This window comes from Podarcis liolepis (genome assembly GCF_965112155.1).
Source record: "Podarcis liolepis genome assembly, chromosome: 16".
Classification (NCBI taxonomy): domain Eukaryota; kingdom Metazoa; phylum Chordata; class Lepidosauria; order Squamata; family Lacertidae; genus Podarcis; species Podarcis liolepis.
Window position 1 is genome coordinate 33,039,710 of NC_139567.1, and position 14,307 is coordinate 33,054,016.

A 14,307-nucleotide genomic window follows, 5' to 3' on the forward strand; every position below is an offset into this window, starting at 1 on the left:
CCTAACCCCCAAAAATCTGTTCAGCAGTTCAACCTTTGTAGCTGGAGTCAGTCAGGGTCCTGCCCTCCCAGGCCATCTGGAAAAGGCTTGCGAGGCAGGGAGTAGGTCCTGCAGGACTCACAGCTAATGAATTTATTACAGCTCAAGCTTTTGTGGATGTTGTGGCGTGTCATGGATTTGGTGAAGCCCGTGAAAGTTTATTCCGTAATAAATTTGTTGGCCTAGGCTCTTTGCTGTTTGTGTTGCAGAAGATGACTCCTTTGGAAGTTATTTTTATAAGCCACTTCAGGTGTAAAGTGGACTAGAAAAATAACATTTATTAGGAGAATAATACTGCTGTGGCTATCTTTAGAGGGTAGTACATCTAAGGATTATTGAGATGAAGTATATGGTGCCCTTTGAATGGTAAAGAAAATATACACATACACACACATATATCTCAGTAATAGTAATCTGAGGCATCTAGACATTTTATGCTTGTTGATTTTTCTCTTGGGAGGGCGGGAAGTCAGCTTTTAAATTTTTATTGAATTTGGTGACAATTTTTTTTTAAATATGGAAAATCAATAAAAATAATGGGCAAAAAAGTTGATTTTTCTCCACAGGCTTACACTTTAAAGTTCATATGTTGTTGATTTATTTCATATGTTTATATACCACCTTTCTCCGATTCAAGGCGGCTTACGGCATTTAAAAACATCATTATAAAATACAAAGGATTATTCTGTGATTCTGAGTCCTTGAATAGGGCTTCTGTGTATTTCACAAAGCAGAGAACATGTGCAGTGCTTAAAGGTGCCTGTCATATTATTTACGTAAGCCAAGCCATCAGTGGTGGCTGGTCTCATTGGGACTGAGAGGGCAGAAGGCAGGGAGCCCACCAGTAGGTGGCGCTAGAGCCAATGACAGGCCGAGCCAACTACAGTGGGACCTTGGGTTGTGGATGTAGTCTGTGACAGAGGCACATCTGCAACCCGCAGCGTTTGTAACCTGCAGCGCTGCGTCTGACGCAGCGTGACGCAATTTAGCGCTTCTGCACATGCACGAGCGGCAAAACCCAGAAATAACCCTTTCCAGTACTTCCAGGTTTCCCGCAATCCGCAACCTGAAGACACGTAACCTGAAGCGTTTGTAACCTGAGGTACCACTGTAATTCTAGTTTTGCGCCCATCTACCTCCTCCCTGCTGAATTCTACAAGGGCAACCCAGGAGGAAGCTGACAGGCAGGGTCACCCCTTGGACTGGTTGTAAGTCAGGAGATAGTGAGGGGCTAGCTAAGGACAGGCTGAGCGTGGTGGGGCAGTGCCGCACTTACCCCACTCCCCACTGCAAGCCATGCCACGCATTTGTTCCTGATCCTAGATTCTGTGACCCTGAGAAGACCCCATTCATACAGTCCTCTTAGGGGAACTCTTCCCATTTCAGCTCACATTATTACTTTTGCGCTGCTTACCTATGAGTTTATAAGACTAGTGTACAAAATAGAAAATAGATTGTAGCACAACAGAGAATAAAAACTGAATTGGTGTGAATCAGCTCCTGGGGTGCAAGCAGAGGCGTCTCTTCCATTAGGCAAGAGATGGGCAACTGATGGGTGCCGTCAAGAGCAGCAGGAAAAAAAGACCGCATAGAACTGGCCCTGATGGGATTCGCTTGCAGCTCCCATTCATTTTAATAAGGCTATTGTGGGAGAACTTTATTCTTTATGGTTCTCTGTATCATGGGGGGGGGGGGAGAGATGAATGCCAGTTGGATTTTTCCACCACGGATGCCAAAATACCTTGGGGTAACATAAGTTGCTGCCACTTACCACCCAAACTCTAGTAACAGTCCCTAGTGCCCTGGAGACATAAGGGACAGGAGCCTAAAGTATTCTGCCTTAGGCACCCTCCTCATATCCACGTATAGCTTAAGTGCAGGAAGCATGTTCCTGTATCACCGAAAAGGAATACCATGGTACGTTTTTTAATTAAGGGTGATGGCACAAAACAGCTTTCAAAATTTTAGGATTTTTCTGCCTCTAGTTTTCTAAAAAGAGAGAATTCATGCTTAAGGAAAAATTAGAATTATATTTTGTCATAATGCCAACTTGGAGAGTGACCAAGATATTTCAAGTGCTCCCTCCCCCTCCTTATGTCCGTTTCCTATTCCAGCCTGCAATACTGTGCTATATTCAGAGTAATATTTTGCTTTTGAAATCTAGCAGATTTTTCTTCTCTTTTTTTCAAGAAATGTGAGAAAGAACATGCCAATTTGTGCTTTTTAATAACTCTTTGCATTGCTGGTGGGTTGAAAAGAACCACATGTTTTTAAATAGGTCACAGAAATATTGTTATAAATCCTTGTTGCAAGATTACAGTGCTAGAAAACTTTGCCAAATTATCCCGAGATTCAGAGGAGTTTGAGAGGGCGAAGCACAATGGTGAGACACATGCTTCACGTGCAGAAAGTTTCAGATTCATTCCTTGGCACCATAAGTTAAGAGGATCTCAGGTGGGAGGTGATAGGGAAGCCTTTTCCCCACCAGATGTAGGAGACAGTGTTTGGCTAGATAGCACGGATCAGTATATTTCTTAGATGTGCACCCTACCTCTTGACCAGAGTCCCTAAAGCGGCTCACAACACATCCATACATTACATTGTACCATTTTTTAAAAACCCAGATTGCGCAGGGAAAGAAAGAATTCAAGGGAAGAGCAAAGACAATATTAAAAAGCAGAATTGTAAAATTCTCAACTGGGGGCGGAGGGCGGCAGTTTGAACCTGCAAAGAAAATACTGCATTTTGCATATGCATAGGAGTACCAGATGTGACTGCAGCTCCTTGTTTTATTTATTATGTTCCTCTAGTTCTCTCAAAGGGCTTCGCTGACAACAGATTTTGAATGGAAATGCTGATCCCCAAAAAGCTGCTTAACAGCTGATCATTTCCCCCTTTCTTCCAGGTAACATCACCACAAGAATCCGAGCCACAGAGGCAGGCTCTGATGAAGCTATCAAATCCATCCTAGAGCAAGCAAAAAGGGAGCTGCAGGTACAGAAAACAGGTAGGAGCTTCCGGTTGGAGTGACCCTGAACCTCAGGATACCCAGGAAACTATTGGCAAGAGACTTAAGAGTGTGCAAAAAACTTTAACCTGCCTGTTGTGTGCCACTAAAGGGTTAAGAAAAAACGTTGCAGCGTCAGGGACTTTTTAGTTTATAGCAAAGGTGAGTAAGGGATGACTTGATGGAAGCGTCTAAAACTGAATGGCATGCAAAAAGTGGATAGAGAAAGGTTTTTCTCCCTCTCTCATAATGAAGTGGAATGTTGGAAGTTTCAGGAAACTTCAGCAGTTAAACTGGTTTGTGTGCGGGTTTAGTTATGCACAGAAAGTTAATTGAAATATAATAATGAAATATATTTTTCATATTCCCACATTAATCTTCAGTGGGTTTTATTCTGCATTCTTCTCAGTTTGGTCACAGAGAAAATGTGTGTGAGAGAGAAAGGGCGATTACTACATCTCATGGAAAGCAGAATGCAGAGATGAGTGTTTGAAGAAGCCTAGAAACACAGTGGTTTCATTCAAACATCACACTACGACTTAGCACAAATTTGCAGGCTCCTGGAGATGAGTTGGTGTCTGCTTTGCTCTGCCCCAGTCATTCTGTTGCACTGATCTAAAGCCATGGCTTGCCATAATGTCATCCAAACCTGGGCTCATGGTTTAGACTCTCTAGACTTCCCATGAGCTGTAACCAAGGTTTAGGGCTTGTGGCTTGTCTAGAAGAGCTAAACCATGAGCCCAAGTTCAGATAAGATGCTTAAGCCAAACACAGCTTGGCTCAGTGCAACAAAGCAGTAGAACAATTAGGGAGGAGGGAAGCAAACTCCTTTCTGCGAGTCCACACTCGTGGCAAAGCCGTAATTTTGCATGGTGTGACATGCAAACTAGGCCAATGAAGTGAAGCGGGACAGAAAATATCCAAGGCATGGGTGCAGTGGTTAGGAGAGATGCAGAGGAAAAAGCAAACCTCAACTCCATTGCAGGGGCAGGTTGCTGAGTGCTCTGTCTTCTTGGTCACAAATTATCACAGCTTTGCTGTCTTCATGGTTCCCTCAAGTGTGTGCCGCACTATATGAGCGGCCCAGTAGTTCAGAATGAGAACCATGTCCTATTCTTTTGATATTGCGTGTGATGTTGGTGACATCACAATCGGTGTCCAGGCGCAAGTCTGATGTCTGTACGACAATAGCAATAGCAAATTGTTTGAAAGTCAAGGAATGCGTTGCTCTTTATTCTCTAATATAGAGAACTGGAATGATTAAAACATTGATAAGTAAGATGTTCATATAATCATAGACAACAGAGTGTTGAAAAGTCAAGGACTATTGACCATTCACCAGTAATTCTTGGTATTTTGTAGGGCATGAAAAAGCTAAGGGAAATCTCATGCATACTGGTAGACCTCAGGGTTCCAATCAAGTAATTTTGGGAACGAGCCACCTCTCTCCTTTATTTCCATCAGTTTCTAGTAAAGGACTTGCGCAGAGGTTGGCTTGCAAATTTCAGAAACAACCCTTCTGAGACAAACATTGGAGATTAACCAGTAAATGACTTTTTCTCTGGGCCTGCCTCTCTGGTTTGCACCACGGGGTGGGGCAGCAAGACTTTGATTCCAATGTGTTGGCAAAATCAGTTACTTGGGCCACAACATCTCACCATGCCTTCTTTGTTTATCCCCATAGCTGAGCCGGCTCAGCCACCTTCCACCTCGAGCACTGGTGGATCCGACGATGCCATCCGCTCCATTCTGCAGCAAGCCCGGCGAGAGATGGAAGCACAGCAGGCCGCCCTCGAACCTGCCTTAAAAGCAACCCCTCTGTCCCAAGCTGAGATCTCCATCTTGTCCCCAAAACTTGTCCCCACGCCCGCCATTTCTTCGGTCGCCAGTTATTCCCCCCTGGCCATGTCCTTGAAGAAGCACTCGTCGTCTGTGGATTCCAGCATCTCCTCCCTGCAGACTCTCTCTGGTCTGAAGAAGGAGGCCCAAGAGGCCCCCATCCTGGACCTCCACGGGATGTCTGATTCAACGCAAGGGGTGCTGAGGCACGTTAAAAATGAACTGGGGCGCAGCGGGGTGTGGAAGGACCACTGGTGGAACACTGTGCAGCCTGACAGAAGGAATGCCGCCCCTCCAGATGACCCCAAAGTGGAGGAAACCACCAGCGGGAAGGAGAAGGCCAGCAGCCAATCTCGGTCGGACCGTAACCAGCAGCTTCAAGGGCCTTCCTCTTCGGACTACTGGAAAGAGTGGCCCAACGCGGAGTCACCCTATTCCCAGAGCTCTGAACTGAGTGTGACAGGGGCGAGCCGCAGTGAGACGCCGCAGAACAGCCCCCTCCCTTCCTCCCCCATTGTCTCTTTAGCAAAGCCATCTAAACCTTCCGTTCCTCCATTGACCCCCGAGCAGTATGAGATTTATATGTACCAGGAAGTGGATACAATAGAGCTAACCCGTCAGGTCAAAGAGAAGCTAGCGAAGAACGGCATCTGCCAAAGGATATTTGGGGAAAAGGTAAGCGCTTAGCTGGAGCTAGTTTGTTGGTTTGTGTGCCTTGTGATGGTGACTTTAAGACCGTCTGGGACGTTATCTGCAGAAGGGGAGAATGGCAAATTTATCTGATTTATTAATTTGCATATTTCATTCATCTTCTTGGAAGAACCTGTATTTTTCAAAGAATTGGGCTTTGAAGGAAAACCAGAAAGAGGGAGACTCTCCACCAAGAGGCTTATTGGGAGTAAGAGCCACAGAATTGTGGAGGTGGAGATGGTAGAGGAATGATGCCAAACATCTATTCCCTGCTTGCTGAGTGGCAGAAAACTGCTCGGTGTCTTCCAGCACAAGGGTGTTGTGTGAGTCCCCCGGGTCATCTTCTTTGGCGATCACTCGTAACCGAGTAGGATTGTCTTCCATAAACACAGTTTTAACAATGAGTCCGTAAGTGACTGTGGAGGCCAATTCTGGATCCACACGTCCTTCCACAGTGGGAACATTGGTTTCCAGGCAGGAGTTGATCACAGTGTGGATTTGCCAAGCATGCCTTCCTCTTAGCACATTTTTCCCTTTTGTCCTGATTTTGAGTGTCTTCAAAGCCAGGACACTTTGTATCTGTTGGATAGCACATCGAACATGGGCAGTAAACACCCAGCTGCTTTTTCCACTTGTCTTCCTTCCGTGTAGTCCCTTTGCTTCAGTTCTCCCCCCTTGCCAGCTCAGAAGGGCAAACAACAGGTAACCAGAGATGCGGCTGAAGGCATTCATAACAATAAGAATGGTTAAAAGTGCTGTTGTGGCACCCTGCACTCTTCCTGCCAGCAGGTTCAAGAAGGCAGAGTGTGGCACAATCTCTCCTCTAGCAGGTGTCTCTCTTGAGGAATAAGAGCTGCATGTAGTCTGCAGGCTACCCCCTGATCTTCCCAGTTCCAATCCAGGGCACTGTTAATCCCATGTCCTCTGTGGTTGCTTCCCTCCAGGTGCTGGGCCTCTCCCAGGGCAGCGTCAGTGACATGCTGTCCCGGCCAAAGCCATGGAGCAAGTTGACGCAGAAAGGCCGCGAGCCATTCATCCGCATGCAGCTCTGGCTAAACGGTGAACTGGGGCAGGGAGTCTTGCCATCCCAAGGGCAGCCCCAAGGCCAGGGTAAGTAGACAGTTGGACTCTTTTGGTGTGTTTTTTTAATGCCATACAAAGGCTTGGCTTTCACAGTGTTTCCTTTGGTTTTGTACCCTTCCATTTAGACTGTAGTGCTAAATCTTTTTCAGCTGGAGGGCTGCATTCCTTTCTAGAGACTGTTTCAAGGTGGGAGGGGGCAAGCACATGCAGGTTGGGACCAAAGTCACAAACACAACCTATTCACATTCAAACATCTCTCTCTCTCTTACACACACACATGCATAAAGCATCAGTGGTTGTTGTCTTTACCCTTCAGAGAATAGGTAACTGGGTTCCTCCAGAGCTGCCACTCACTGGTGTTGAGAAGGCAGCTGCTGTTTTGGTGTGTTTTCCGGCTCCTGGCCAGTGTCTGAAAGGGGAAATGCCCTGCAGTAGGGGGGAAAACGCAGCCTGATGTGTGTGCAACACTGTGGCCATGACCACAAACGCCCTTTCAGCAGAATCACCCCCTCCCTTACTGGTTTTGCATAAGATGACAGAGTGGACTGCAGCTGCCAACTTTCCCTTATCTTTGGGCCTGATAAGCTCCCCAGTGGGTGAGTGGTTGCCCTACCTTTGGAAACCACATTAAGGCAAGAGGCATCCCACCAAAAAAAGCCCCATAAGTTGGGCTTTCCTAAGGAAGAGCTAAGTAATTCCAGGAAAAGGTAAAGCTGCACTCTCTTTCAATGCACTCATGCCTGCAACCTGTATGCCTGGACGGAGGGTACCTGCATCCCTTGGTGGTGTTTCTCAATGCTGGGGCTTCAGGAACTCAAGTTGCAGCTGTTTTTCCGCCTCCCTTTCCTTCAGCATCCTTGCCTCAAGACGGAGGGCACAAGTTAGCCTTGCAAAGTGGTCCACTTAACTGTGGAATTATGTGGGAGGCTTGAGCTATTCCTTTCTTTGCTTAGAGTCCTTCCTTTTACAGTTAAAGGGCATCGGGGACTAGAAGTGAGTTGGTCCACCCATCCTCCACCATCCTATTCAGAACGATTCCACGTGAATCCGATTAACTTGGAGGACATTTGCCAAGTGTTGGAAAGTAATTTGAATTTAATTTGGATCCATTCTGAATCAGCAAAGCCACTAATCCTCCATCTGACCCCCTGACCCCAGACATCTCTAAGAGTCTGATGGGGCTATCATACAGCCTGCACTTTCCCTACCCTTGACTTGCAAAAATGGGGGTGGGGGGCTAGAAGTAGCTGCTTTAATAGGGCCAGGAATATTTGCAGCAACACATGGAAGCATGGAAACTGCATGCTGTGTGGTCCTGGGGCTTATCACAGTGCTTCCCAGGAGCTCTCTCAGTCATCCCACCAGCCTTGGGAAGTTTGCATATAAAACCATCTACTTCAGATCAGCCCAAACTCTGGAGGGCTCTTGGATCCTATTTCAAATGGATCTAGAATGCAGATGCAAGAAATCCAATACCTAGCGCCTCAATTTTAAGATTCCACCCCATCAGCAAGCAGACTCAGTGCCTAAACTAATTAAGGTAATTTTCAGGCTTTGCTTCTATGCAGAGAGAATATTAAATGCCTTTCAAGGGGGAAATTTTAACAAAACTGGTGCATTTGGGCAGGATTTCATTGGATAGTTTTTCTTTGTGGTCGAAAGCACCAAGTGGGTGTGGAAGAAAGGCACAATTTCATTAGGATGAGACTTTAAAGGGCTTGGCAATGGCCTGCTAGAGGGGGCATTCCTAAATTATCTGAAAGAAACTTAAATATGATGCAGAGACTGTTGACCATCACAAGGGAAGGTCCCGTGGTTTCTGGCATTTGCATGTTGGGTGAACAGCTGAAATCATGGAGGATGTTGACAAAGGGCTACTTGATAACTGTCCAGTTAATCTCTGGATTTTTCACACTTACTCGATTTTACAGAATTGTCCACTTCCTCTTGTGATTGTCAGCACTGCATTTGGACACTTCTTGTAATATAAATGTTGAACCACACAAGCAGAAGTAAAACTGGCTGCTTAGGAGGCACTTAACTGTGTGGAACCAACCTCAATTGAGCAGCAGGAATCCCTTATTTGCCTCTTCTGTATTCATGGTAGGGGTGAGCGAGAAAGCCCTTCTTGTTCCTTCAACCAGGCTTGCCTTGCGCACCCTGGAGCATCCATGCACAGGTATCACATTTTAATAGGGTGCATACCTAAATCACACAGTCTATTCCTCAGTCAGGGGTGGGGAAATGAATCAATCACACCATTTGGGCCTATAGGCATTGGATTTTACATATGTTGTGCCCTTTGCAAATGTAGTATTTGGGAGTGTTGCTCCATAGGCAAGTTCTTGCTCCTCTGCCATATGTAGAGAGCAGATAACTGTGGGTATCCTCTGTACCTGCCCTAGAGTCTCCTCCAAACCATCCCCTGGATCAGAGATGGGGAGCCTGTGGCTCTCTAGATACTGCTTACTACAAAATCTCAACATCCCAGACTGCTGGTTATGTTGGCTGGGGCTGAGGAGAGTGCAACAACATCTGGAGAGTTGCAGGTTCTCCACATCTGATCTAGGTTTAAAGTAGGGGTGTCTAACTCCAGGCCCTCCAAAAGTTCCTGGAGTCCAGCTTCAGCCCCAGGCAGCATGGCCAGTGATCAGGAATGATGGGAGTTGCAGTTCAGCAACAGGTTCCACTTTCCTGGTATAAAGGAATGGGAATTGAGCTGGTTTGATATTGTGCTGCTTTTCTCTGTTAGTCCTGGGCCATTTAATGACCCTCATTTTGCTGGCAAGTTGTAGGCTATGTTCTTCTTCTATCTCTTCCTGATAGTCCTCCTTTTCTTTCTCCAGTTCTTCACTCTGTGTCATCACTGCAAGATTCCCTTCAGCAGGGATGCGCAAGCTCAGGTAATCAGCTGCTTTCTTACAAAATCTTTTGCTTGGTTGCGTTGTGTTTTGGCTTCTTCATGGGGCGTGGGGGAGCAACCTTTGTTCCATTCTCTTCTGTTGTGTTGGAGTTGCACCTTCCATTTCCTGGATTTTTTACCCTGCAAAAAGTTAAAAGGTTTAATTCCTCATTTTCCCCCAGTTACTCTGTCTTTGGTTTTTGTTTTGTTTTGTTTTTACTTGTTAAAGTGCATAGCCTTCCTTTTGATTCAGGAATTTCATTATGTTTAAAATCCACAGTGCAGCAACTAAAATCTAACTAATTGAGCAGCATCAGACAAATGACAAACACAGCTTAACACACACACACACGCACACCCCACTTTTAGTGAGATGCCTAGAGGTCAAAAAGGAGGGAGACAAACCTTTCTAATAAGGGAGTTTCAAAGCTTGGGTGCCACCATCAAGAATGCTTCGTCCCAAGTAATCTTCTACTGAGTTTCTGGAATTAATAGCTCCATGTGTGTTGTCCTTTGGGTAGCAGAGGTGTTCAATGGATTGTGTTCATTCAGCTTGGGGTGCGGTGGGGGAATTCCTTGGTTTTGTACTAGATGACAATTCAAATTAGAAAGAGAGTCCTATGACTCACATTAAGTGCTACAGGATCATAGCAGTTGAGGGTGATGGATAAGCCAAGACATCTCTTGTTCAGATTTTGCCTCTGAGATGAACTTCATAGGTAGCCTTTGTTAAAGTACTCTGTCTCCCATTGGCTGTCTCTGTCCTTCCTCTATGTGAAGTATAGGGGTAGTTTGCCTTAATGGTCACTATCAGTGGTCTTTCCCTGCTACTTCTGGTGGCCTGTGACCAGGGGCGGAGGAAGGAGGGTGTGGTGGGTATGGTCCACCCTGGGTGTCACCACTGGGGGGGTGGCAAAATGCCAGGTGGCACTCATCACAGGGCCTGCAGCACACCCAAGCCACACATCTCTCCTGGGAGTGACGCGGTGGCTTGGGTGCCTGCAGGCGCCGCGCTGCCCCAAACGGTCTGCCTGCTGCCTCCCCCCAGCTGTAGGGCAGCTGAGTGGGAGAAGGCACGCAGACTCCTCGGAGGGGAGGCCCCACAAAACATCCTGCCCCGGCCCAGCCCGGCCCACCCCATGGGCGGCTGGCCCTGCCCCTGGGCTCAGGGCACGTGTGCTGCCCCAGGCGCCCAGTTGACTTGCTCTGCCGCTGCCTGTGACACCCCAGTGTCAACCACCATGTTTTATTAGAAGACTGTGCACTTGTGAATTCTGTTTTAAGGCAGCTTCACGGTACAGACTCTTCCCTGGAGTCGATCCACAGAAAGGTGTGCTAGAAGTGACTGGCTAGTCAGTTTGACGGTGCTGCTTTGTAAGAGAGTTTTTATATAGTTCATTCACAAGGCATCTTCTTTTCCCATATACTGGTTCTAACTTTATAAAGACTTGAAGACACAAGCAGGAAAGCAGAGCTGAACTCAGTGTGCTCATCTTCATGGTGCGTGTATCACCTTGGGTCTGCCCGTCTCCATTCTGAAATGGAACTCTTAATTTGCTAATACAGTCCAGGGTAATCCTGGGGGACTTTCAGATTTCTCGTTTTATTTGTCTTTCTTTTTGAGTCCCATTCATCATTCCAGGCTTCATGCTGCTCAGGGAATTGTGGTTGTTATGGGGTGCAGTAAGAGGTGGGTTTTTTTCTAAAGTGAAAATCCTGAGATAATTTGTATTGTGACATGCACAAATCCATTTTGGTGAAACGTCTGGCAGTGATACTTCTTTCTAACATCACAGGGAGGTGTGGCAGGCGAAAGAGCCGCTGGCTACCAGTGGCTGGGCTGTTCAAACCCTGGAAAGGGGAAAGGCAGGGTAAAAAGATGTAGGAACATGAGAAAGCTTGGAACCTTGTTGGACTCCAATTCCGTCAGCCCCAGCCAGCATGGCCAGTGGTCAGGGATGATGGGAGTTGTAATCCACAGGTTTCCCTGCCTCTGCAGTATGCCAAGGAAGATGTGGAGATTAGGGAAGCATGTTGGGGCTTAGAAGAGGGAGTGATACAGCAGGAGTGGGCAGCAGAATGGAGAGGGGAAGGGAAGCTGGGTGAAGCTCTGGGCAGAGAGAAGAAGGGGCACATGGCCAGGAGCTCAAAAGATGAAAAACCTCATAATTGATTTGAAGTAACCGGTCAAATTATTGACTGCAAGCCTGTAGCTGCTTATATGACACTTTAAAGCCGCAAATCTTATAAAGAGACACTCTTCTTCCAAAGAAAACATTTCCTTGGGAAACACTGGTTCTGCATCTGCAAAATGTGAATTGTGGCGTCCTATTCTCACTGCCATGCTCTTTGCGGAACAAATGAAGCTGATTAAAACAAAAAAACAAAAAAACCGGTGCATGTGAAAAGTGCAATCTGGAGGATAATTTGAATTGGCATTTGCTCTAAGGCTCCTTAGGAAGGAAGTAAATGTTGAAGCAGAGTTCCTACTTGAAGGCAGCATTTTGGAGAGGGTTTTGTGCAACTTGAGTTAAATGAATTATATGTGTGAGGACATTGAACTAGGTTCCACTTACAGTTTTCCATTAATAATTGGGCTGCCTTGAAACTTAACCTGGCAATTCTAAGATGGGAATATAAGTTCTGGGGACTGGTATAAAGGGTCTGCAAGATTAAATTTTATACCATTCTGCGAGGGGACAGTTTGATTTTGTTACCCATCCCAAAACATTGGGATTGGGTGGAGCATAGATCTGTGGTTGTTTCTAATGATTTATAGCAAAGGTGGGCAGACCTCTCCCTTGTAGGATCTACTTGGTTTGTATTCGAACCCCAAGATCTACCAACCAGAGCCAGGCGTAAAATACATTTAGTTAGAGAGCAGAGTGCCTTTGAACACATTTAGAACCATAGGTGTTGGTTTACAGTAGCAGAACTCAACTGAGTTCACAGTCCTTTTGCACAGAAATCTGCTTCTTTTTAGCTTTCTTCATTTCAGCAATGTATCTGAGGTGGAAAAAAGTAAAGGGAGGGTGGTGTTGTTGCTGTTGTTAAACAGTTGGGAGTCAGAAACTCTTGCCAATCAGCCGCCAATGACCTAGGGAATTTCCTGTTGATCCTAATCTACCTTCTGCATGCCCCTGTCTTATAGGCACAGTACTCAGAAATCTAGCTGCTTTGCTTCCCGCCCCCTTTACCTTGGGCCTGTCCTTAAAGGTTCTTTCATCTGTTGTCTTTCAGTGCTTAATAGTTTTTGGATGGTCAGCATACAGGGTGGCCCAAAAGTAGGAATAAAGGTAAAGGGACCCCTGACCATTAGGTCCAGTTGTGGCCGACTCTGGGGTTGCAGCGCTCATCTCGCTTTACTGGCCGAGGGAGCCAGCGTACAGCTTCCGGGTCATGTGGCCAGCATGACTAAGCCGCTCCTGGCGAACCAGTGCAGCGCACGGAAACGCCGTTTACCTTCCCGCCGGAGTGGTACCTATTTAGCTACTTGCACTTTGACGTGCTTTCGAACTGCTAGGTTGGCAGGAGCAGGAACCGAGCAATGGGAGCTCACTCCATTGCAGGGATTCGAACCGCCAACCTTCTGATCGGCAAGTCCTAGGCTCTGTGGTTTAACCCACAGCGCCATCCACGTCCCTAAAAGTAGGAATACTTTTAATTAATAAATAAAAGGATTGTTTTTCTTTACTGATTTTGTGAATGATGAGATCTTGAGTCAAGAACAAAGAAAGTGGATTCTAAAGCAGTATGCCTACTTTTGCCACCCTGCTAATTGTCTTTACTGCTAATTATCTTTACTTAGAGAATGTATACTGCTGTCTTCCTCTCCCCCCCTTAGAGGAGCTGATACAATGGTCAGGTAAATAATAAAGCACACCAGTGCAAGTAGATAAATAGGTACTGCAAGCAGTGGGAAGGTAAACGGCATTTCCGTGCGCTCTGGTTTCCGTCACAGTGTCCCATTGTGCCAGAAGCGGTTTAGTCATGCTGGCAACATGACCTGGAAAAGCTGTCTGTGGACAAACGCCAGCTCCCTCAGCCTGAAAGCAAGATGAGCACCACACCCCCATAGTCGCCTTAGACTGGACTTAACCGTCCTGGGGTCCTTTACCTTTACCTATGCTAACATCTAAAACTGTAAGTCTAAAAGGCCTGGGGAAATGAAAAGGTCTTCCTCAGGTGCAAAAAACAAATCCAAATCATTACCAGCCAAGTCTTCCTAGAGGAAGTATTCCAGTGTCAAGGCTCCCCAAATGAACTAATAAGTTCCTTTTCCACCCACAGCTCCCTTGCCTTCCTCTGCATCTTCTGCCCCTCACCTTCTCCTCCTTCAGCCTCTCTGGGATCTTTCCTATCAGCTCTTTCAAGCTAATGACTTTGGGGTTTCTAAAGAGTACAGAGAATTGCCATGCAGGAGGGCTTGACATCTGCCCTCTGCTTGCTTGAAGAGCTGCTAGTTTACCATCACACAGTAAGAGGGTCACAGCTAGGGGGGCAGCACCAGGCACTCTGCACTTCCTTGGCAGCTGGTGGAAGCAGCCGGGAATGGCTCCTGACAGCCAGGTGGCATTTCCCATTGGGTGCCGCTGCAGCTGGCAGGGGGTCGCCTTAGCACTGGGCCGCCGGAGGGAGCCTGCCTTCCTGAAGGAGCTGGAGGGGAAATGGCATTGAGGGCTTGTGGGGTGAAGGGTGCATGTCTGAGCATGAACTCCGGCACTTGCTTGGATGGGGTCCCAGAGCG

General features: G+C 46.7%; 1 protein-coding gene across 15 annotated transcripts in view; it reads left to right on the forward strand.

Annotated features, from left to right (window-relative positions):
- Positions 1-14,307, forward strand: part of CUX1 (cut like homeobox 1) — a 276,461-nt gene that overhangs the window by 178,958 nt on the left and 83,196 nt on the right. For 8 of the 15 annotated variants that reach the window (XM_083479155.1, XM_083479160.1, XM_083479161.1 and 5 more), the window contains 4 exons: positions 2,945-3,046; positions 4,731-5,560; positions 6,520-6,685; positions 9,505-9,561. The exons of 1 other annotated variant lie outside the window; for it this stretch is intronic. In XM_083479155.1, the coding sequence (XP_083335281.1) occupies positions 2,945-3,046; positions 4,731-5,560; positions 6,520-6,685; positions 9,505-9,561 (1,155 nt within the window). The remainder of the gene's footprint in view (positions 1-2,944; positions 3,047-4,730; positions 5,561-6,519; positions 6,686-9,504; positions 9,562-14,307) is intronic. 6 more of the 15 variants (XM_083479159.1, XM_083479151.1, XM_083479152.1 and 3 more) reach the window with 1 other exon arrangement.